We start from the raw sequence: 22,593 nt of genomic DNA on the forward strand, positions 1-22,593 counted from the left end.
AGCCTCATACCTTTGCTCAATCCTAATTCATAAGGTTTTACCTTAAATTGCACTTTCCAACAATAGGATAAATCATGTGTCCATCACCTTCAGTGATGATAGTTAATTATCTGTGGCATCCCAAAAAGGGCACCATGGTTTATTGAACCACTCCTGTCCCACTTATGACTTGGATGCATCCACACTGGTGGAGGTCACTGTTTTTCCTTTGAAGGAGTTCCACAATATATATATATATATATATATATATATATATATATATATATATATATATATATATATATATATATATATATATATATATATATATATATTGAATTAAGACGGGTAGATCAGTTCAAATATCTTGGGATTATTTTAGATGAAAATTTGTCGTTTCATAAATATGTAAAAAAACTGTCGTTAAAAATTTCCCGAAATATTGGCATGCTAACTCGTCTTTGTCACTTTTTTCCTAAAGCTATTCTAAAATCTATTTATTATTCTGTCGTCCACCCATATTTTCTCTATTGCATTTCGGTTTGGGCATCTACCTTTCCGTCTGTTTTCAAATCTCTCCAAATACTTCAGAATAAAGCAATGAGGATTCTTTTAATGTTGATTGCAGAACTTCAGTTAGACACCTATATGGGACTTCAGGAATTTTCTCTTTGGACCAACTTCATTTAATTTCTATCTCTAGTATTTGTCACGATTACCAATATAATAATTTACCTGTAAATTTCTCTGGCATTTTCTCAACTAATTCTCAATTTCATAATTATCCTACTACGCATCATTCAAACTTTTCGTGCAATATTCGCCTGACATCAAGAGCAGGATTCAGCATCCGTCACATTGGCCCAAAAATCTGGAACTCAATTCCTGCATCAGTTCGAGAATGCAGCAACAAGCGACATTTTCTAAGAATGGTGAAGAAATATCTTATGACATGCTAAGCATTTTGATCATTAGGGTTTTCTTTTTCGTTGTTGTAAAATTTAGTTAGAAAATGGCTGTGTATTTTCGTTGGCAATATTTTTAGCGCTAAAGTATGCCACCAGGCATGTGCGCTGTTTTGTGACATTTATTTATGTACATGTTGTAAATAAAAATATTCTACTCTACTCTACTCTACAAGCTGGCTAATCTATTTGAGAAGAAATTAGTTCGGTGTTTAGGCTACTTGTTTCTGGAAAAACTTTTGAGAGTGACCGGAAGTTCTCTTTGAATTGCCCAGTTGGAAAAGGTCAGGCATGGCATCCTCAGCATTAAGAAGCTTGTATACTGTTGTCACATCACCTTGTTTGTGATGATATGTTAGAGATGGTATTCTAAGCTTATGGAGACAGGATGGATTAGGGGCATTATAGAGGTCTTTAATACATTTTGTTACCCTCTTTGGGACTAATTCTAGATCTGCTTAGTCAGTATTATTGACTAGGCGTGCACTAAACATTCCAAACTCTAGCCTTGATCAAACTGGACCCTTGTATAGCTTGGTCATAACAATTAGAGATATGCTAGTGAGTGTTTTTTTTCATTAAGTCAAGTGACTGATTAGCATTTTCAATAGTTACTTGCATATGCATAGGAAATTTTAACTTGTTATCTATCAGGACACCAGGATTTTCTCTGTGTGGCTGTTGGAAATGCTTTGCAGGACGGTGGCTTTGCAGGACTTATCCCTACAGTCCACATGGTACTGAATGTGTTGGTTTGTCTTCCCAAGGAGAGTCTTGCATTTTGATTTGTCAAATTCAAGCTTCCAAATATTAGTCAAGTGAGTAAATGCATTGAGGTCTAGTTGAGTCTGCTTAATATTCTCTAATTTATCTGCATTACTGATACATTTTGAGTCATCACCATAGAGGCTTTGTTGTTAAGAATTTTTTCCAGATCATTTCCATATGTATTAACAAGAGCCAGACTCAATACTACCCTTGGGCACACCACTTCTAACAGTGGCCAACTTGGAGAAAAAACATTTCCATGATTGCCAAATATTTTTTAATATATATATATATATATATATATATATATATATATATATATATATATATATATATATATATTTTTACGAGGCATGTTTTTTAAGTAAGTATTGTTTTACAATTACGCCGCCACAGTGCTACGGTCGCCGTTCTGCGCATGCACACTGGTTACCTACATCTCTTGTCTACGCACTGACGCCATTACAGTCTGATTCTTAATTGTATACGTTGTTAACTGAGTGTTTAAGATGCTTCCGATAATAGTGAGTCCCGCCTATTATGAAGTAAAGGTGGTTATACAATTTCTTTAGTGCGAAAGGCATAATATTGATCAATATTCATTGTTAGATATGTGAGGTTTACGGACAAAACATTATGAATTCTGGACTCATAAAGAAATTGGTGAGAATCAAACTAACAATCGATGGAATGGCGACATTCATCATCACCCAAAAAAGTGAAATTTAAGCAAACAATTTCTGCCCGGGAAATTTCACTTTTCTGGGTGATGATGAATGTCGCCATTCCATGGATTGTTGTTTTGATTCTCACCCATTTCCTTACCATTCCATCACTCATAATGTTTTGTCCGTAAACTTCACAGATCTCACGATGAATATCGATGAGTATCGAAAATATCGATTAATAGTCAAATCACTTTTGACTATTAACAAGGGCACTAGCTATTTGAATTTCCAATCGAATGAGCGAAGTTTCTACGACAACGCCTTCTATAAGAACCTTATATGCCCCCAGGGCATAACTTATAACCCTTGCCCTGAGGGTTGTTGGGGAGTATCCTCCTGAAAATTATATTTTATATCTGTAAATCAAATACACTGAACAAAACAGTTAGCTAAAAAGTTTGATTGGATGTGTGTGGAGAACTAATGGGCGGGAGGGGGGGGGGGCCTAGTTGCCCTCCAATCACTTTAGCCTATTAAAAAGGGTACTATCCCTTTGAATTTCCAATCGAATGAGCCTCTTTTGAAGTTTCTACGACAACACCTTCTATAAAAACATTATATGCCCCCGGGGCATTACTTAAAACCCTTGCCCTGAGGGTTCTCAAAAATGTTGATTGGATGTGTTTGGGGGAATGATGGGCGGGGGGGGGGGCTAGTTGCGCTCCAATCATTTTCGACTATTAAAAAGGACACTAGCCACTCCAATTTCCAATCGAATTAGACCTTTTCGAAGTTTCTACGATAACTCCTTCGATACGAAGTGCCTGGGTATGGAGAACAAAAAAAAATACATTGTGCCCACATCGTTTTTTACTTAGGCAGCTCTAGCGCGCTGCCTATGATTGAAATCTTTTAGTCAAACTTATAAAAATTTCTGAAAATTTAAACATGGAGCACATTTTCAGTCAACAACCTATTGATATCTAACTATTTAATATGTGCACCACATATGAATTTTTAGAAAAGTTTTACAAGTTTGAGTAAAAGAGCCCACAACATTCAAAATATTCATAAAATTTTGAAGTATGTATATCAAAAATATTATTCAGAACCGAAAAATTTTGTTTTTCCTTTTTAGTTCATTTGTAAAACAAGGTTTTTAAATTATTTTTTTTTTGTAGAGTATTTATTTAACTCTTTTGGTCTTAAATTCTTATAAAAAAATAGTGACTAGTAGTTTTGATCCACTAGGTAGAAATCACAGTAGTGTTAATGTGAGGGCCAGTCTTTGCTATTCTACTGTGATACCAAGATCCATTCCTTTGTTTAGTGAATTGATGCAATGATATATTCACCCTTATAGTTTTGTTTCCTGAAGGATTAAATATTGCATTCTGGAATGTATAATTCCAAGCTATGAATCTCAATGCCTTTGCAGAATGATTCTTGGGGTCGTCTGCCAGGTTAGGTTTCCTTTTTTTTTTATAAATTAAACAGCCATTGTAAGCTAATACCTGACTTTGGAAAGAAATATTACTGACGTACTAACACTAGAAAATAAACGGAGAAGACAACTTAAAAGAATAAAAACGAACTCTATTAATTACACTTTGTTTTGGACCTATTGAAATAGATTTGAAATTCCTCTATTGAAAATTAAATTTTGGTTAGAGTTTTCTTGAAGTTTTTCAAATTTGGAGCCTGTACTATGTCACATGCAGGCAATTCCAAACACTTACAGTTCTATGGGCAAATGTTTGCTATTTAATCTTCTTCTTTGGTTGCCCATGATCTTTTATGGGTATCACCTTATTGGGCTATAGGATATCATTTGAAGCAAATGATTATTGTATCTAACAACACTGTAACCTCTAAACACCACTGCAACATAAACAAATTTTCTGCAAACTCCTTTAGTTCGAAAATGAAAAAAAGAGCTAGTTCCCTGGTCCAGATATAGAAAGCAAGGGACTATCAAAAGTTTCTCTGCTTTCAATGCTTTTCAGTGCCCAAATATTAATACAAAAAGAAAAATATCTTAAAAGAATTTTACAAACTGAGCCCAGAGTGTACAATCCAGGATATAAAGCTCTCACTCTTATATTGAAAAAAGGGAAAAATCCTCAGACACCAAACTAGACCCAGGGAGGTGAGGTTGAAAACAAGACATTGGAAAATTGAGCCAGGAGAATTTTGAAGCTTCAGCTCTAGCTGATGATCCTGCATATAGTCTAAACAGCAATCATCATATGTCTCTGTTATCAACTAATACCTATGATAGTAGCAAAATTGTTCCCTTGGTACTTTTGTGCACTTTACTTCTTATGTCATGTGATTAGGTGCTTTAACAAGGGCTACGCCCTATTGTATGGTCTTTCAATATATTTGATATAAATTTTGCATGATCTTAAGTGGGATTGGGGAGGCATCTTTATGATACTATAGGCTGATGGGCAAGGGCCCACTCCACACAAGTTTGTGTTAAATTTAAAACAAGCATTGGCTGCTATATCTGTAGGGCCCTTGTGCTTGTTGGACCCTTAGGCAAGATTCTATTTCGCCGTTTAGACTTCAATTTAATCATCACTGATTTAGCTGTAAATATTAAATTTGTCTTACACTTGAACTTATTTTTCTATCTAAAGTGGTGTACTAAAGTAGGCTAGTGAAGAATTCGTAGCCTACCTCCTGACAATCAGTTCACTAGATCAATTAGTCTTATTTGTTTCTATGTTTTATTTGGTTCTCAAGCTAATTTAAAATCTTCTTTTCTTTCTAAAAATTTGTTAGGCCTATGTCTTCCTTTCTCACTTGCAGAGGAAGTGGATAAGCTTTTAACATGATCTTTTTTGCTGTATCTTGAATTGTTAGAAAAAACCTTCATTCAACAACTGATCATCTATAGCTGTCAAATAGCCCAAACCACATTTTCTGTTTGTCTGTTTTCCAATAACATTTTGACTGTGCTTAATAGTGCCTGTACATTGACTGAGCTATCAGCAAAGTTCTGGTAGATCCTTTTCATCGGCTCTATTCAGGTATAGTAGTATGATTATTGTATTGTAAAAATAAATTCCAGGTCAATGGGGGCCCAACAAGGAAAGGACAGGCCACCTACTTCAGCTTCTGGGAGTGCTGGGTCTGCTAGTAGTCTAAGCATTGGTCCAAGTAGAACATCACACAGAGAAAGAGACGTCAGCCGAGCCAGAAACAAACCAAAAGAATCACCTAGAGCCCAAGGATCTAATGTTTTCACAGAGCATAATGGTGATTCAAAATTTTCATTTTTTCTTTATTGTTTTCATGACTCTTGTTTATTTTTATGTAAGGAGAGTTGAGTGAGAAGAAGATTTATGAACTAAAATGCACACAGCCACGGTTTTAGAGCACCTGCGTGTAGGGGAGGGGGGGGGGGCGGCTTGTCAGAGAATTTTACCAAGGGGGTGGGCTGAAGTGAAAAGAAGGATCTCGTATGAGATTTTGTGTATCTCAGGAATGTAAGAATCCCCCTCCCTCGCCTCCCAATAAAAGTGCAAAAACAACCTAAGCAAATTTTCCTAAAATAATATTCGAAATCTGTTCTGCTCTGTTCTGCCCACTGGGCTGCAGCCCCCAGTGGGATTTTACGATAGCTATTGTATAGTCAATATGGTTGGGAAATAGAGGAAAATCTGCCTCTGCAGATTTTTCTATGCAGAATCAGTTGCCTCTTGACTTCTAAGTCAAGCTTAGAAGTATTCCAGCTCAAATCCAAGATTGAGCAAGAATCTCTGCTCCCCATTCTATATTTCAATTTTGAAACTGCAATATAATGTAAGAATTGCAGTTTTGTCTTCAAATAAAAAATCGAAGTATGTTTGACCATACTGGATTTTAAGAACATTTTTTTTTTCAGTTTAATCTCGTTACCACTTTGTAAGGTATCCGCAAATTAAAAGTCATTGTGAAATGCTCAACTCTGGATGTTGTTGCTGAGACAACTTCCTCCATTATTCATTAAAACTCTTCCTGTGTTAGAGCTAGAGAATAGATGACCAATATCTTTTTCGCAATGACACTTCAACAATTTAATTACTCTAGTAGCTTTTCCAGAACTGAAACTTGTCCACGTTCCCAATCAGTCCCATCACATTTAAATTCTCAATCTCTTTTTACTGGTGACCACAATGCTACTTAATGTCTCAGGTCTAAACAGTCATCAGACATGAAGTTGAGTTATTAGGAATATATCTTTGTTGTTTTTGGAAATTATGTGAGGGGCTCTTGAAAATTGTGATCAAGTGGATTGCAGGCTTCCAAAATTGCAATCTATAAAAAAATAATAATTTATTTAAACTCTCTATAACAAAAATTATAAAAATCTGAAAAGAGGCGTAAAGGGGAGAGAGAAAAAAACACTCAAAACACAGACTGGAAAATATAAAACTAGAAAAATACGAGAAATGAGCAAAGAAAAATTAAAACAAACATAATCATAAAGAGTAAGAAATACTAACAATCCAACACACTATAAAATATCTTTATTAGAAGGACATGACAAGTGATGGACCAAGCTAATTAACGATACCATTGGAAAGTTAGGAATCTTACTATTCCTATGAAAGAAACGGTTACGAACACCTTCCATTTTATAAAGTATAGACATTCTTCTGTTCCTATACCGCGGAGGTAATCGTAAAAAAAACTTTGAAAATTTAAAATACACTGAATTAATGGATATTTTTTCTCGACTGGAGAAAAAAAAACCACACAGGGGCCAAAAAGAAAATATGTGGGCCAAAGAAAGCGTTATAAAGGTGGCCTATTGTACGTCGGTCGAAATGACCTCTGACTCGGGCAAGTGTTTCATATATCTTTCTAATTTTTTCTTTTAGACTATGGATTATGAGGTGTTTTGTATCATGAAGAGTTTTGCCATAAGGAAGGCCAAGATATACCAAAGACTTTTCTTCTGGAACTATAGTTCCATCTTTATTATTTGAGAAAAATCTGTCAGTTAGTACCAACAATTAAAAACTTAGTTTTGGATAGTGCAATGATTATCCCTATGGAATTTAAACTCCTAGAAATTGAGGTAACAGCTTCCTGCAACCCAGATAGATTCTCACCTAACAGTAGAAGGTCATCAGCGTATGAAATATAACTGATATCAAGGTCATCTACAGTGACCATAGGATGCAAAATCGTTGTAGCCAAGCAAAGACCTACATTGAAAATTATAGTACTTATTAATGACCCCTGTTTAACCCCTGTCCTAATGGGTATCTTGCTCAAAGTTAAACGGCCAACTCTAATTCGAGTGGTAGAATTCTGGTACCATGACCAAAGAGACTTGCAAATGAACGGATTCACCCTGGACTTCAAGAGAGACAAAATGAATTGGGAGTGCAGAATAGAGTCAAATGCTCCAGCTATATCGAATGCACAAGTGAATAATTCTTTCCTGGAGTACTCATACTGACCGAGAATTAAAAGAAGTGTTCCAGGAGCATTCTGAATACCAGGACCTCTGCGGAACCCGAACTGATTGTCCTCTATATTTGCTCTATCATAAACCTGGTCAAAAATTATTTTTTCTAAAAGCTTCCCAAGAATCAAACAAACTGTAATAGGCCAGTAGGAAGATCAAACAGAAGGGTCTTTAACTTTTTTTGGAATACAAGATGTTAGGCCCTCACAAAATGACTTTGGTACATAATAATGAGACAAAACAGCTTGAAATAATAAAGAAAGATGTAAGAAAAGCTTGGGAGAGCCATGCTTCAAATGTTCGGACATGATCCCATCAAGACTTACTAGATTTCAGAAGTCGTACCCGGTTTTCAATATTGGAAGGTGAAACTGTAATAAAATTTCTATGGGGATATAAATCACGAAAATGCGTTAATAGTTTTGTATGTTTGATAGTTTTTCTATATGTATGTTTAACAATGATGCTGCAGTTTGAAACTTAAAGAATAACTTCTGAACTTTGGGGAGGTACCAAAACCTTATTGGAGTCATTGAGGAGATGCCATTACTTCAAATTTTGGATAACGAACAGAAATTAAAATTAAAACTAATTGAAGTAAATAGTAATCAAAATTCAAATAATTGTTAAAATCTGTTTAAAAAGTCTAACGAGGTCACATATTTGTGAGTGTCATTAGTATTTGAAACCACTTGAGCACGTATTAATGTTTTATTGAGTAAAGTGTCAATATGCCATGCTAAAGTAAAACAAGTTTGTAGTTGATACGTTTATATAAATTCAAAAATACTTCTACACAAGAGTAGCCACATGCATTATATTAATGGAGAGCATAGGTTTAGGAATAAGGTATTTCTGCTACAAGAATAATTTTTTGCTTATAAAAACAAGTATTTTCAAATGAAGGCAAAGAACAATGCCAGAATTTAAAATGAGCATATTTTGCCATATACATAAGGTATCCAAGTCCATTGGCCTGAAAGAGTTCTGTCAGATGTTTACTTTGCAGACGATGTGGCATTAGTATGTAGTCTTGGTCAGCTCAAAAATGCAGTGGAAACACTGGTGACTGCTGCAGAAAGCTTGTTTTGTTCGGATATCAAAACAATACCTGTGGACATTGCAGTATACAGCCCTCTGACATCTATAGATATGTATGGCAAGAATGCTAAGGTAGTCAAGCAGTTCTACTATTCTGGTTGAAATGTCTGCTGAAATGGTAATCTAGATGCAGATGTATCAGCATGGGCGGCAAAGGCGAACACTTCCATCTAAGAGCAGTAGTTAACAAACCCCAGATTGGCCGCCTCACCAAAGCACAAATCTGATTTGCCTTGGAAGCTAGCTTTATGCTGTACTCATAAGAGATGCGATCGATGAACCAGACGCAGGTGATGAACGCCGATGATGTCTAGACGAAACGCATGTACAAAATCTAACATCGACATAGTACAGAACTTGGAGATTCTGGAATTTTAAATTGCCATTCCCGTCTAAGCAGCTCGAGTCTTACTCGTTGGGTCGATATAGTCAGCTAGTTCGCAGGCCCGCTCAAAAATCCACCCGACTCATCTTTTATCTCGACCATACTGCAAATGGCAGGAAACGCCCCAGAGGAAGGACATACACAAGCAAGATGGACGTCATCCGCAGTCGGCTCACTACCAAAAGCTTCAACCCCAATGAAGGTCCAACCCTTGCCAGGACAGAATACTCTGTAGAAGACTAACGGTGCTGACGCCTGGATCCCTCTACGCTGTTGACCAAGAGCTTTAAGTCAAGTAAGTCAAGGGCTCTCATAAGAAGAGTCATGTCTACTTGCTTAAAGACAAAAACTATATAAAGAACGGGAAATTTTTAAGATTTTGGGGAAATTGTAATGCTTTTTTGGAAAAACAATACGTTTTATCAAACTCCCTCCTCTCTTCCGGGATTTTTTTTTTGTAATTTTACCCTCTTCTTTGAAAACATATATGGGTACCATTGAGCTTTGCCGCCTCCTTAACCAAATGCACGTATCTTTCAAGGAACGGGATCGGATTTGTTTTTATTTTTATTATTATAAACCAAATGGATCTAAATTAGCCTTTTCACCCAAAACATTGCAATACAAAAGTTACATTTTTTAACCACATTCATCTTGTGATGTTTACCTCCATTCATTCTGAAATTATTGAGACAAAAAATGAAACTTTAGCGTAAAGAGAATGGGTAGGGCTGAGGGGGAGGGATACATCCCTTACTATGGAGAGTATTTGTGTTTTTTTTATGTTCTTCCATCACTCCATACTTTCATTTGGAAAAAAAGTTTTTTATACTTAAATTTTGTTCTTTTCTATACCATATTCCAGGTTATCCTATTTGAGGAGGGGGATCTTCCCCCTCTGCTCTCGATATTTACGGGATAGTCTAAACTTTTATAAATTTTCCATAGTAGAAGGGCGCATTTAAGATCAGTAATATCATAAATATAAAGAAGCGGTATTCCAGTGTAATTGGGTGCTGAAAAATATAGGCTACTTAAGATTTTCTTCTACATTTGTGAGAGAAATGTTAAAAGCGCAAAGCTCATTCGTACTCCTTATGGTAATTACTATGTTTTATGTAAATTTAAAAGCTTAAATATAGTTATTTTTGGATAGGCCATGATAAAAATGCATCGCTTCATTTATTTGTACAGGATCAGCAGCAAAATAATAACTTACTAAAAAAAAAAAAAAAAAAAAAAAAAAAAAAAAAAAACACAACTAGACATCTGCAGCCAAGGCCCCGTGAAGTGCTGCAGTAAATATTTCCCATGGGTCGCAGTTTTGGATCGAGACAAACGATAATGCCTATCATATGGGGGTCGAACCTTCAAAAGGCGCAGGCTATCTCCTACTGCTAGACCCTACCAATTGTAATTGAGGTGTAATAGCTCCTTCTTTTGGAGGCGGATCTCAAAATGCGGATGCCCTTTTCTCGAAGACTCCAGATCATGCCAAGAAACCCAAGAATGTAACTGTAGCTGTTGACAAGGATTCGGTGAATAAATTCCACCGACTCGCCTAGTAATTAGACATCCTCAACCCCAACCCCCCTCCAAAGAAAATTGGGTCAGATGCGGACCAAATGAGCTCTTGTAATCGGCATAAGAACGAGCTCAACTCCATACTTCCCTCCAAGCTTGGTTGGAATCTGATCTCCCGTTTTACTACCCATCTGATGTCAAGCATTTTGGAATCCTCCTCCCCTGTCCCCCAGTTGCTTTCAGAACGAGCCAGTACTCCCTAAAAACACTATTAAGACACTAGATCTTACTCTTCAATGAGTTTGGTTGACATCTGACAAGCGCTCCTAACGATGTCTTGACCACAAGAGATTAGGGCCAGCCCTTCATCCTCCCCCAGTGAGCATTGTTGATTCCTAACTTCAAAAAGGCAGACATAGCACATCAAATGTTATTTCTGGTAAAGATTGGTTGAGATCTGACAAACCCCCCTGGTTATTGTTTTGGTGACATCAGTTTTGCGACACTCTAACATTTTGACACAAATCTGATGACACCCTCCCTCCGCACGGATCGGACAGGGTACGAACTCCAAAAGGTGCAGCTAGGTTACTTATACTTACATCAAGCCAAGTGTTATCCCACAAAGTATTGGTTGGATTCTGATCCACAGTGATATAGGTTGGGAATATCTCTTAATCCCCACCACGATTGTTGAGATCTCATCACTTGTTCTGTGAGATTTCATGATGATTGAAATCTAGGATCCTTCCGCCCAGCAGAGTTCAAAATAGGAAGATGATCCTAAAAGACACAACCAGGACACTTGCTCTTGCTTCTGACCATGTTTGTCTGATATCCCGTATCCTCTTTTGCTTAGATGTCTTGATGACAATATTTAAGGACCCCCCCCCCCCACACACACACACATACAGAGAGACCACAGTGAGCACTGGTTCTTCAAAAGACACAACTAAGACATTTATTCTTCCTCTCAGTCAAGTTTGGCTGAAACCAGTGGTTTATTTTGGCAAATGTCCATATGACGAGAATTTAGCTCTTCCCTTCCAAACGTCGGATCGGAGCCTGATTCCCGGAAAGTATAAGCTTTACGTTACTTCCTACTACCCACCAAGTTTCTGCGGGGTCCGATAGTTTTTTTCTGGATAATTTCCTGATGAAGTGAATCTAATGATCTCCCTCCTCTGATGATGGATCGGGCACAAACTTCCAAAAGATGTTGATAGATTACTTGTCCTTACTACCCACTAAGTTTTGTCGGAATCCGATAACCCGTTCTTATAGTTCATACAATAACAGGGTCGGAATGAGCACTGAACCGTAAAAGATCATCTAGGACAATTTATTCTTACTTCTGTCCAAATCTGACAGACGATCGTAGACCCTTCAAATAGAGGTCTTTATAGCAGCAATCAAGGGATCCTTCTTCTTTCTCTCTTTTAAAAAGTTCTCATAGGTTCTGGATTGCTAAAAAAGTTAACTTGGACACTAGCTCCTGCTTCCCACAAAAATTTTGGCTTACGATATTACCATCTTGTCTAATGTACAGATAAGTTACTGAAGACATGCGGAAGTACCTAGTTATTTTAGGAAAACTCTAATTAAACCCCTCTTTAAGAAAGGTGATAAGAGGGAGTGTGGGAATTATACAGGCATTAGCTTGGTTTCTGTAGGTAGCAAATTACTTAGTATGATGATACTTTTTAGACTTTGAGATGCTGTAGCCATAGTTTTAAGGGAAGAACAGTGTGGTTTTAGGAAGTGGAGAGGATGCATCGACCTAATTTTCAGTCTTAGATTAATAATTGAGAAGTGCCTGAGTCATCAAGCATCTTTTGTCCTCAGTTTTATAGATTATGAGCAAATGTTTGATTCAGCTGATAGAACAGCTTTAGTGAAGGTCCTATCCTTGTATGGTTTACCAGATAAAAATATTAAAGTGATTAGTGTTATTTATGAGAATAATATTGCTGCGGTTAAGGTAGGAAATGAGATTAGTTGCTGGATTCGTATTATATAAGGAGTTAAGCAAGGGTTGCGTCCTATCCCCATTTACATCGATCATTTTGATGGACTTTGTCCTAAGGAGCACAGCAAAGGCAATTGGAGAACATGGAATTAATTGGGGAAGTAAAACTCTCCTAGACTTAGATTATGCTGATGATCCAAGTATCCTAGATGAAAGTTTTAGCAAAATGAATGAGTTTTTACAGGTTTTGGGAGTTCAGGGTGCAAGAATAGATTTGAAATTAATGTTAAGAAGACTAAGTCGTCAAGAGTGATGTTAAGAATAAGACTAATTCGTTAAGACTGAGACCAAGGCTAAGTCGTTAAGAGTAGGAATAAGTGAGGGTGAAGAGTGATGTTGGGTAATGAGAAGATCGATCAAGTTTACAGCTTCATTTACCTAGGTAGGATTTTTATCAAAGACTGTGGGGTCAGTGAAGATATTAAAAGTAGAATAGCCAAGGGTAAGGGTGGTTTTTCTCAGTTGAGAAAAGTTTGGAAGAATAGAAAGATAAGCCTACGAACCAAGATTAGAATACTGGAAGCTACAGTGAAGACAGTGGTCGAGTATGGTTCCGAGGTGTGGACGCACCAAAAAAACGAAGGAGGATTTGTTAGACGTTTTCCAGAGAAGTTGCCTACGGATTGATTTGGTTACCCAACTGATCGACCATATCTCAACCAGTAAGTTTGTAAAAAAAAAATGTGGTTCAATCCCGCTTTCTAGGGCTATAGCTAGAGATAGGTCGAAGTTGCTAGGACGCATTCTTTGGATGAAGAATATTTAAGGAAAATGGGAATTTCTTGGGAGGGTGCAAAGAGGGAGGTTTTGAATAGATTTGGATGGAGGAGGAGCGTCCTTAGCTGTGTTGGCCTCAGATGGCTTGGTGTTGCAGTGAGTTGTTAGTAGAAGTAATTGGTTTCATCATTCCTCCCTGTATATTTAATACATTAGGAGTGGATGCAAGACTCAAATCTTTCCCATACAATAGACATATGTTAAGTGTCCAATAATACCTTAGTTATATCGAATCTATTCGGTCATATCTAAAATTTTCATTACTTTAGAAATGCTTACCGAAGCTAAGCCATTCTCAATAGGAAATCAGCAGGGCAGTTTATATTCAGTCCCAATTTCATTACCCTGATCTACTTTGTCTTGGTGATCCTCCCTTGGAGAACAGATGAACAAACGGTTTTTGGCAATTATCTCCGCAGTGTGAAAATGTCAAATACGATCTTTAGGCGTCACAGTGACAATATGGCAAATGTAGCACATGAAAACATCTTGGTTATGATTTCAAACATGTCTTCATTCTTTTGATGACCATCTGTTGTTATTGGCGTAAAAAATCTGCAACTTGATCAATCTTTTCGATCAATTGTGAAAAACAAATTGTCCAGTTGTTCCAGTAAGTGACTAAAAGTGAGACAACTGGACTTTATTACGGCTAGTAATGGATTTTCGACTGTTCTATAGTGAGCGGAGCATGTGTCTCTGTATCCTTTTCTTCTCTAATATTTCTCTTTTATTCATAAAGCTTCAGGGCAATATACACAGTATTTGTTCAATTTCAATAAATGACACTTTCAAGTTTGTAACATACATCTTGTTTTCGCCATACCAATTGTTACTAACCGATTATCTAATTGCTCACAGAAACCAAATTTTTCCTAACGCAGAATCGTATTAATGTAGCGGAAAATTAAAAAATAAACTTCAAAGCAGGTATAGAAATGCGATACAAAGCTGTAAATACGGAAAACTTGTTCGCAATTATTTCTTAAATGAGCCCGTTCCTAATTTGCATTTTTATTCTTTGGAATTTAATTTTTTCGCTCAATCTGTGGACAGTTTTCTCAACGAGGTTTTCGAATTGTTATAGACTTTCACTAACATTCGTTACTTATAATTTTTGGAGCTATATTTTTTTTGGAGAGCTGTACAACTAATTAATATTTAACAAAAACTGTCTAGTTGTGTTTTTCAGGTTGCCCTTCCGTCATAGAGCATCCCTTCTTATTAAACATATAAAAAATTCAACACAATTTTATTTAAATCCCTATATCCCCCCCCCCCAAAAAAAAAGACTCCCAACTGCTTAAAATTCCCAAATACTTCAAATGAAAAACCTTGTCTTCGGTTTATTTTACACAAAAAATACACTTATCAATTAGACAAGGTTTTTTATCTGATTTTTTAAACAAATAACTCAATTATTTTTACATAGCCTAATTTGACTGATTAATCCTTAAAGTTGCTTATTGAAAGCTATTAGGAAATAAAAAATTTGTATAATTTTAGAAAAAGAGGTAAACCTACCCAAAAAGATATGCGATCTGGATAGAATTATAAAATGAAGTATGAGAACCCTAAAACGGCTCTGCAAAATAGGAAATGTTTATTTTTCCAGAGAAGGATAGTTACACATGCGTGTTTTTTCCCTTAGGGGCGATCGTATCGCACCAGTAGTAGCCGGCTTTTTCAGAGGGTAAGCATTTAAATGACTAAACATGTAAAGATCTATTGTCATTAGTAACAAAAGAGGTGACGCCACGGGAAAGTGCTGAATTCTTGCATTTTGGTTAGTAAAACACACAGTTCATATAAATACAGGGTTGCCACCAGACCAAAAAATTTCGTAACGTCCAACTCTTAAAAACGTAAATTTTTCGTAACTTTTGATAGGAAAGTCTTTTTGCAAGGCAGGGTGCCTTAATTTCGCTATCAAGAGCGGTACTTAAAGGGGGAGGAGACATGTTTTGCATGTATATATTTAATTTTTTTTTTAAATCATAAACTTTTAACAACTCCTGCTATTTTACTTTCAACCACGCCAGAACCCCCCCCCCCCGAGACGGGGATAAACCCCCAGACGCCTAGTTTGGTGCTCTGGGTATGGTTGTGTTTTTTTGCCATATTTGGGGTTTTAAACCAAAGGTTGATGAGTAATACGTAAAAAATAAAAGTAAAATAAATAAGCACGTGATTGTTTATATTTTTTAAGAAAAAATTACAAACACCTATTTTTTTTTTATTTATTTTTAAATTTAAAAAAAAATTTATTAATAAATCAAGAATATAAAAAAGACCCAAAAAAATAATTTGAATCACTCCCTTCCCGTCTAATATTTTAGATTTTCTCAGTCTCAGTCTCACCTTCTCGAGCTTCAAATTTGCATCGCTCCAACATTAAAATCTAAACAATTACGAGTGACAGAGTTTTTTTTTTTTTTTTTTATTTTATCGAACAAAAAATTTTTCAATCGTTTTATTCAGTTCCTACGCAAAAAAACCGTTATTTTGCATGATATCCATTTAAATTAATGAAGAGTCAACAAAATTCAAACCCAAGAATTTTAAAATAGCTCTGTTTTTATGTGTTTAAAAAGTACCGGTAATTAAAAAGAACTTATGTGGGTTGTTGTCAAACAATAAAAAAAAAATTAAACACGTGTACACAAGTACAAACCAAGTAGATATTTTTTCTTCTCTATTCAATCTTCATAGAAAAATCCCAGAGGTGCAAAACGTACTTGGGTTTTAAATAACAAAAAAACCCTATTTATATAAGTTTTAAATGCATATACATAAAAAGTCGATGAGTTGAGGCAAACAAATAAAAAAGATCAAATTATGCAAAACCGAATCGAATTTTGGCCCCAAATTTTCACTTATATTTAATATTTTAAAATTAAAAAAAAAATTTAATATCTCATCCAAGATTACAACCTAAGTTAACAAAGCCTCGGGATATGCTCTTACCGTTGTGCTTGCACTTTTTAAGTGTACTGTTGGAAGACTCTACACAAATAAAAGACTGGTAACTACTCCATAAAATTGTCATGCGTAGAGTTGCAGTTTTCTGACTAACCGTTTTTATTGATATTAGTTTTTTTACGAAAAAAATTTTACAAACCCCTCAGTACCATTAAATTATTTATTTTCTACTATTACACCTTCTCCTTGCACCGTGGAGTACAATACACCCCCCCCTACTTTTAAGTTTAACATACATATGGGCAAAATAAAAAAAAATAAAAACCGTAACTAATTTATGTGTGAGCAGACCTACCAATGAAATATGTAAATAGCATGTATGTAAAAACACGGTAAGAAAATAATTTGAAATTTATCTTGTCTGTACTATATTTACAAACCCAGATGGGGAGAGGGTCTCATATCAAAATGTGGCAATGTGATTTGAAAAACTTAAGAAGTAACAAGAACATTTCTTCTAAACCCAACTAAAAACCTTATAATCTAACCAAAAACATTTTAGCATTTGTACAGGGTAATATATTTTGTCAATACCAGCTGTTCATAATCCTATATAAAAGATCAACTTTTATATATAACCTGATATTATGTCAAACCAATCAGAAGGGGGGATGAGGTTGCTAGGGAGAGAATACTACATAGATCCTAGTTATTTCTGTGCTAAAAACACTTTTAAAATGTAACTACAAAATTGTGTAGAAAATTTTATTATGTTATACTAGTAATAATTTCATCATCATAATTAAAGAAATATCATAGCCTATCAATATACAAGTGTACAGTAGTAAGTCGGACATCTAGTAATTGTCAACTTAATACCATGAAATTATGTCATATTACCAAATTACTATTTTCCGTAAAATATTGCCAGTAGTCAACTCATAAAAGATTCTTTTAACACAACTTGCTATGCGAGTAAGTGGCATGCGTCTTATCTAATCCTAGTAATTGAGTGATTGTTCGGTAACATTAAATGATTGCGATATGAAATAATATTGTTACTTATGTCAGTGTAATTAACATGGTAACAGCGGATTTTGTTTCAGGGGGGAAAAAAATAGATTACTAAAAAAAATGAAACTTCCTCACTATTCAAAAGCGTAACATAATTGTAACATAAATTCAAAAACGTAATAAGTAACGTTTTTAGGACCGTAACGTAAAACGTATCGTTTTATTTAAAATTTACCAGAAATGGTACGAACGTAACCTCGGCGGCAACCCTGTATAAATATCCAGTATGATCATTCTCTATCTCACCCATTATAAAAACCCGGACCGGGGTGCGAGTGCTCCGGAGAACGTTTTCGCAGATATAAACATAGGCGAAGTCAGATTAGCGGGAATGCAGGTTAGTCTGTTTCCGATTGTTTCAATCAAAGTGCATTGAAACAATCGGAAACAGACTAACCCGCATTCCCGCTAATGCAGAAATAAGTGAGAGGAGCTTATTGTTCGCAACGAGAACAAAGACCAGAAATGATCTGCGATAAGCTTACTGGTATATTCTGTCTACTGTGGTAAAACAACAATTTTGACCTGAACAGGGCCGAACTGTTACTCAGCGAAACATATGATATTTAGCAAAGTTATGTCAAATAACGAAATTCTGAAAACTATTGAAGAATTATTTATAGATACTGACGTGCGATATACTTGTACTATTTGTCTTTAAAGTACACTCAGTCAATGAAAAATAAATCGTTAATGTAAACCGTTTATCCAATAAAACTAATGGCTATAGAGTATCGCCTAGTTATACATCATCTATTAGAGGATTCGCCTGTATTCTTTTATGGGAGGGGGGCCTCAAAAATATTGAGGCCTTAAGAGGGAGTCCATTTCATATGTAGTGTAACTCTTGGCATCAGATCAACGATCAGAAGTTAAATGTTTTTTTTTTAGTGAATGTAAAGAACGACATTAAAACTGAAAATTAGTATAAATTATACCATACATGATAGCGCTTCCTCCTTCTCAGTCTCCCGATCTTTACGCTAAAGTTTTATAGTACTTTACTAAGATCATTTAAGAGTGTAGTAAATGTAGTCAATGCGTTATTGCAGTTGTTTAATTTACCAATAACCTTGTAAAATATGTGACTGAATATCTTATTGCTTAAAGTAACTGTGCATCTGTAAGCTCTTCCATTATCGAAGCATTAGGAAAATTACTTTTTATCCCATTCCAATTGCCCTTGTGTTTGATCAGTCGTTCTTTAAGCATTAGGTACAAAATTAAAACTTTTACTTAGAGGATGGGGGGTTGAGGTTGAGGAAGCCCAACTCATATACAGACCTATTTTCTGTTCATTTTAAGTTTAAATATTGCTCTTTGCCTTCAATTGAATTTTTTTTTGTTTACTAATTTCTAGTCCAGATAAAGTTAGCCCCTGCATTAAATTATCGTATATTCTTTCTTTTACTAATAAAATATAAAGTAGTTAAAAGTATTTCAGTGAGATTTTACTATTGTCTTGTCGCAAATATTTTTTAAAAATTATATTGTTAGGATTGGCGAGGAGAAGAGTCGAGTTAATAAATTCGTTACATATAAAAAAGATCATCGTGCCAAAAAATTTTTCTAAAAAATTTTATTGTCTTTTTTTTAGATTTTATTTTCAAAAACGCTAAACCCTCGGGTGGAATCTGAATTTTAGTTCACTTCACCGGCTTGAAATAACATACACGAGGTTTTAAAACCAAGTAGATTTTTATAAGGTGGGGTCATTTGTCTCACCAGAGATAAGGGATGATATGATCTCTGGCGAGGGAAGCTTTAGAAAGTAAAGCGAGCCTTTTACCATGGAGGTATGGGAATATAACTCTCCTTTTTCTCTTTGCTGTGACTCCACAGTAGCAGATTTTATTAAAGTATGTCTCTGTTTTTTCTGGGTTGGTGTCTAATAAAAAAAATTATTTTTTAGTGAAGCTAATTTTTTCACTACTTTAAAGTGCACTCTGCCGGGGATAAGGATAATTTTGTAGTCATTACGCCGATGAGTAACGATATAGTGATAAACTTGAGTTTTCAGGAGGATTGCCACTACTTCTTGGATCAGCCCTTGTTGAAGCAGGACTTTAAGGCTTCCGTGCTCCTTGACAGCGCTGTCACTCCGCTCATGGGGTTCTAAACGCTTGTGACACTATTTGAGAAAAAGTGACTCTAGGGAATAGTAAGGAATCTATCGCGGTGAACCTTTTTTTATTGTCCACGAGTCCTTAGAGACACTTCTAGATATAGGATGCTTGGAACGACTTTGTTTTTAGATTAGTTAATTTTTTTATACAAAAGGTCTAGTAAATATAGCCAGTTTCATTTCCAGTCAAGCGCGTCAGGACTCAGATGGTTTTTATAATGAGTCAGGACGTGGCTCAGTTTTGTGCTCCGCAGCTTTGACTGGATTTGTTTTTGCACTGAATCAGGAGTTAAGATGTTATTGCACCGCCGTCATTGAAATATATGGGGGGGGGGAGAGGAATTAGCTTGCTTTTGCTCTTAGTCACGACTTTCCGTATTTCTGCACCGAGTAACTGAAATTTGTTAACGGACTTTGGTCGTTTTTACGCCGTTAGGACTTGCTCGTTTACGCACTAAGTTTGGACACAGCTTGTTTTTCCTCCGATTCCGGAATCAACGAGATATTGTATTGAATCATGACTAAGTTTGCTCTCGCACTCAGTAAGGACTTTCATTGTTTTTGTACTAATGAGTTAGAACTTGGCTCGTCTTGGTCTGAGTCAGTCCATATCTTGGGCTTGGCTCTACTCTACGTTGATTTAGGACCTAGATAAATTCTGTCCCGCGTTACCGAAATTCTGTAGCTTCGACTTAGCTTGTTCTTGTACCGATTCTGTCTGCAGCTTGCACTGAGATTCTGAACATTTGGAGGGCATTGAGGGATCTTGGTTTTAATTTCTATATCCAAACCCTCAGAAATTCTTTGAATGATTCTGGTTTTAACAAGATGCAACATACCCTCCTTTTCTATTAAAATGTATCTGTTAAGATTGAGCTAATTATATAAATTGTGACGCTTGCCTTTGGGATGCATGTCCTGGATGTACATTTTTCAACCTTTCGATCGTTCTGGGTGTCATGGTTAAAGGGATCTGTTGTCCCCTGGTCACTTTTAACTTCTAAGAGGTCGCTTCATGTTTCAGTTTTCTTAAGAATGAACCCCCCCCCCCCCCGCAGTTGTCTTTAATCATTCTAATTAGTGACCGTGGAAAAACAGGAAAAAAACACAAGAGACGCATTGCTCTTTACATTGTCAAGGCTTTTGTATTGACTCTTGATATTTAAAAAATATAATTGTGTCCTCGTACGACGGTCCACAAGTGTGGGACTTTTTTGAAAGCAAAATTTTGCATTTATTTTTTTTTTATTTCAAAAATCCGCTCAGAACCGAAATGCTCTAGTCAATCTTGATGCTTCTTAGTGTCAGAGGGCTTAGTCTTTGGTCTGTTTGTTTATTGTGATTTTTTGCTTTTTCAGAGGCTCTTATGAACAACCGCCATATCTCTGGTTTTGGTGATTTGCAGCAAAGTTTGGCCCTTGACGGAGATACAACCTCGCTTGGGTCCAACAGTCAAGGTCCAGCTGTCGGTGGTCTCTGTACACTTTCATCTTTGGGTCTCTCTGCTGGTAAAAGTTTTAGTTGCTGAATTTTTGTTTTAACAATTGTAGTAGTTATTTTTCACCTCATTCGCGATGAAATAATTTGTAGTCCGCACCGTTTCAAGAAGGAAGAGGGAGATAAGTTTTTTTGAAATATAAAAAAAATGTGAATGGAATGCTGAAAGTAAAATTGCTAAGGCTAAATAGATCCTCAAACGAAGCAATGCCTCTATCTATCAGCAATAGAAAAAAGACACTAATAACTGAAAATAGGGCACTTGAAAACAAAGCGAAAATAGAAACAGGTAACAAATAAAACAAATGCCTGTTCTGTTATTATTTTGTTTTTCTGGAAAGACGGAAAACAGCCGTTTATTGTTAAAACTAGATGTTTCTATTTTTCCCACAGAATCTACATTAACAAGATTTCTGTATTTTAGCCAAAACATTATTTTGTCAATAATGGAAATAAAACTGGGTACTCTGGTTTTAAAACTAGCTGGTCAGGAAAAGTCTTTTTTCAAGAGATGTCGATGGTGTTTTCGGGCTCACTACTTCAAGGCAAATAGCTGCCAGTTTCAGGGGCTGCAGGTTTGGGATTATTAAATTTCCTGTTCCCCATCTAAATCCCCCACATGACCTACATGAATAAAAAGTTCAATATTATTTAAGTTCCTAACCCTGGGTGACAGTTTAACCTGCAAAATTTTAACAAGTTAAGTTCAAAACGACTAAACTCATCAGTCATATCATCCATATGGTAGTTTTCCTTCAATGTTGTAGCGTTCTATGTTGCATTTTTCATGTTCTTTAAAATGTCAGGACCTGAAAAAAGACTAACAGGGTAGACAGGGACCTAAAACGTTTTCTGAAGTCTACATAGAAGTCCTTAAGTCGGCAAACGACCAAACAGCAAGAAGGGTCCGGGATCTTCAGTGTGCTGCATGCTTTGTTCAAGCCTGGGCCCTTATTTGTAACTACGTGGTTTTCCGCACTTGGCAGTGCAGCTTCTATAAGCAAGAATCTGTGTCTTCCACAAGACAATCTTACCAAAGTTCAGCTAACACAAGCAAATTATCGAATGCTTTTGCCTGCATATATCATACTGTCATGGAAATGCATTTCATAATAGAAACAAAATAGCAAGAGGAGGTTAAACCCCCCCCCCCCTAAAAAAATACCAAAAAAAGAGTGCAAACCTGTTTGCAGTTATAATTCTGGGGGGCCCCACGGAGTCACAGTAATAGAATAGTTTAAAACTGTTAATCTTCTGATTGGTATTTTTTCCACTTGGGGTTTGGGACATCATTTGAGTAATTTTTGCG

General features: G+C 35.9%; 1 protein-coding gene across 5 annotated transcripts in view; it reads left to right on the forward strand.

The window, feature by feature from the left end:
- The window catches only part of Abl (tyrosine-protein kinase Abl), a 104,285-nt gene that overhangs the window by 11,933 nt on the left and 69,759 nt on the right, over window positions 1-22,593 (forward strand). For 2 of the 5 annotated variants that reach the window (XM_089104487.1, XM_089104489.1), the window contains exons 1-3: window positions 1,743-1,762; window positions 5,460-5,647; window positions 21,146-21,295. In XM_089104487.1, coding sequence (XP_088960613.1) covers window positions 5,464-5,647; window positions 21,146-21,295 — 334 coding nt within the window. In that variant the 5' untranslated portion in view covers window positions 1,743-1,762; window positions 5,460-5,463. Of the gene's footprint in view, window positions 1-1,742; window positions 1,763-5,459; window positions 5,648-21,145; window positions 21,296-22,593 lie in introns of those variants that run through there. The other 3 variants (XM_089104490.1, XM_089104488.1, XM_089104491.1) reach the window with 2 other exon arrangements.

The sequence above is a fragment of the Artemia sp. Qi Xiang Cuo genome, chromosome 18, assembly GCF_049724085.1.
Source record: "Artemia sp. Qi Xiang Cuo chromosome 18, ASM4972408v1, whole genome shotgun sequence".
Taxonomy (NCBI): Eukaryota; Metazoa; Arthropoda; class Branchiopoda; order Anostraca; family Artemiidae; genus Artemia; species Artemia sp. Qi Xiang Cuo.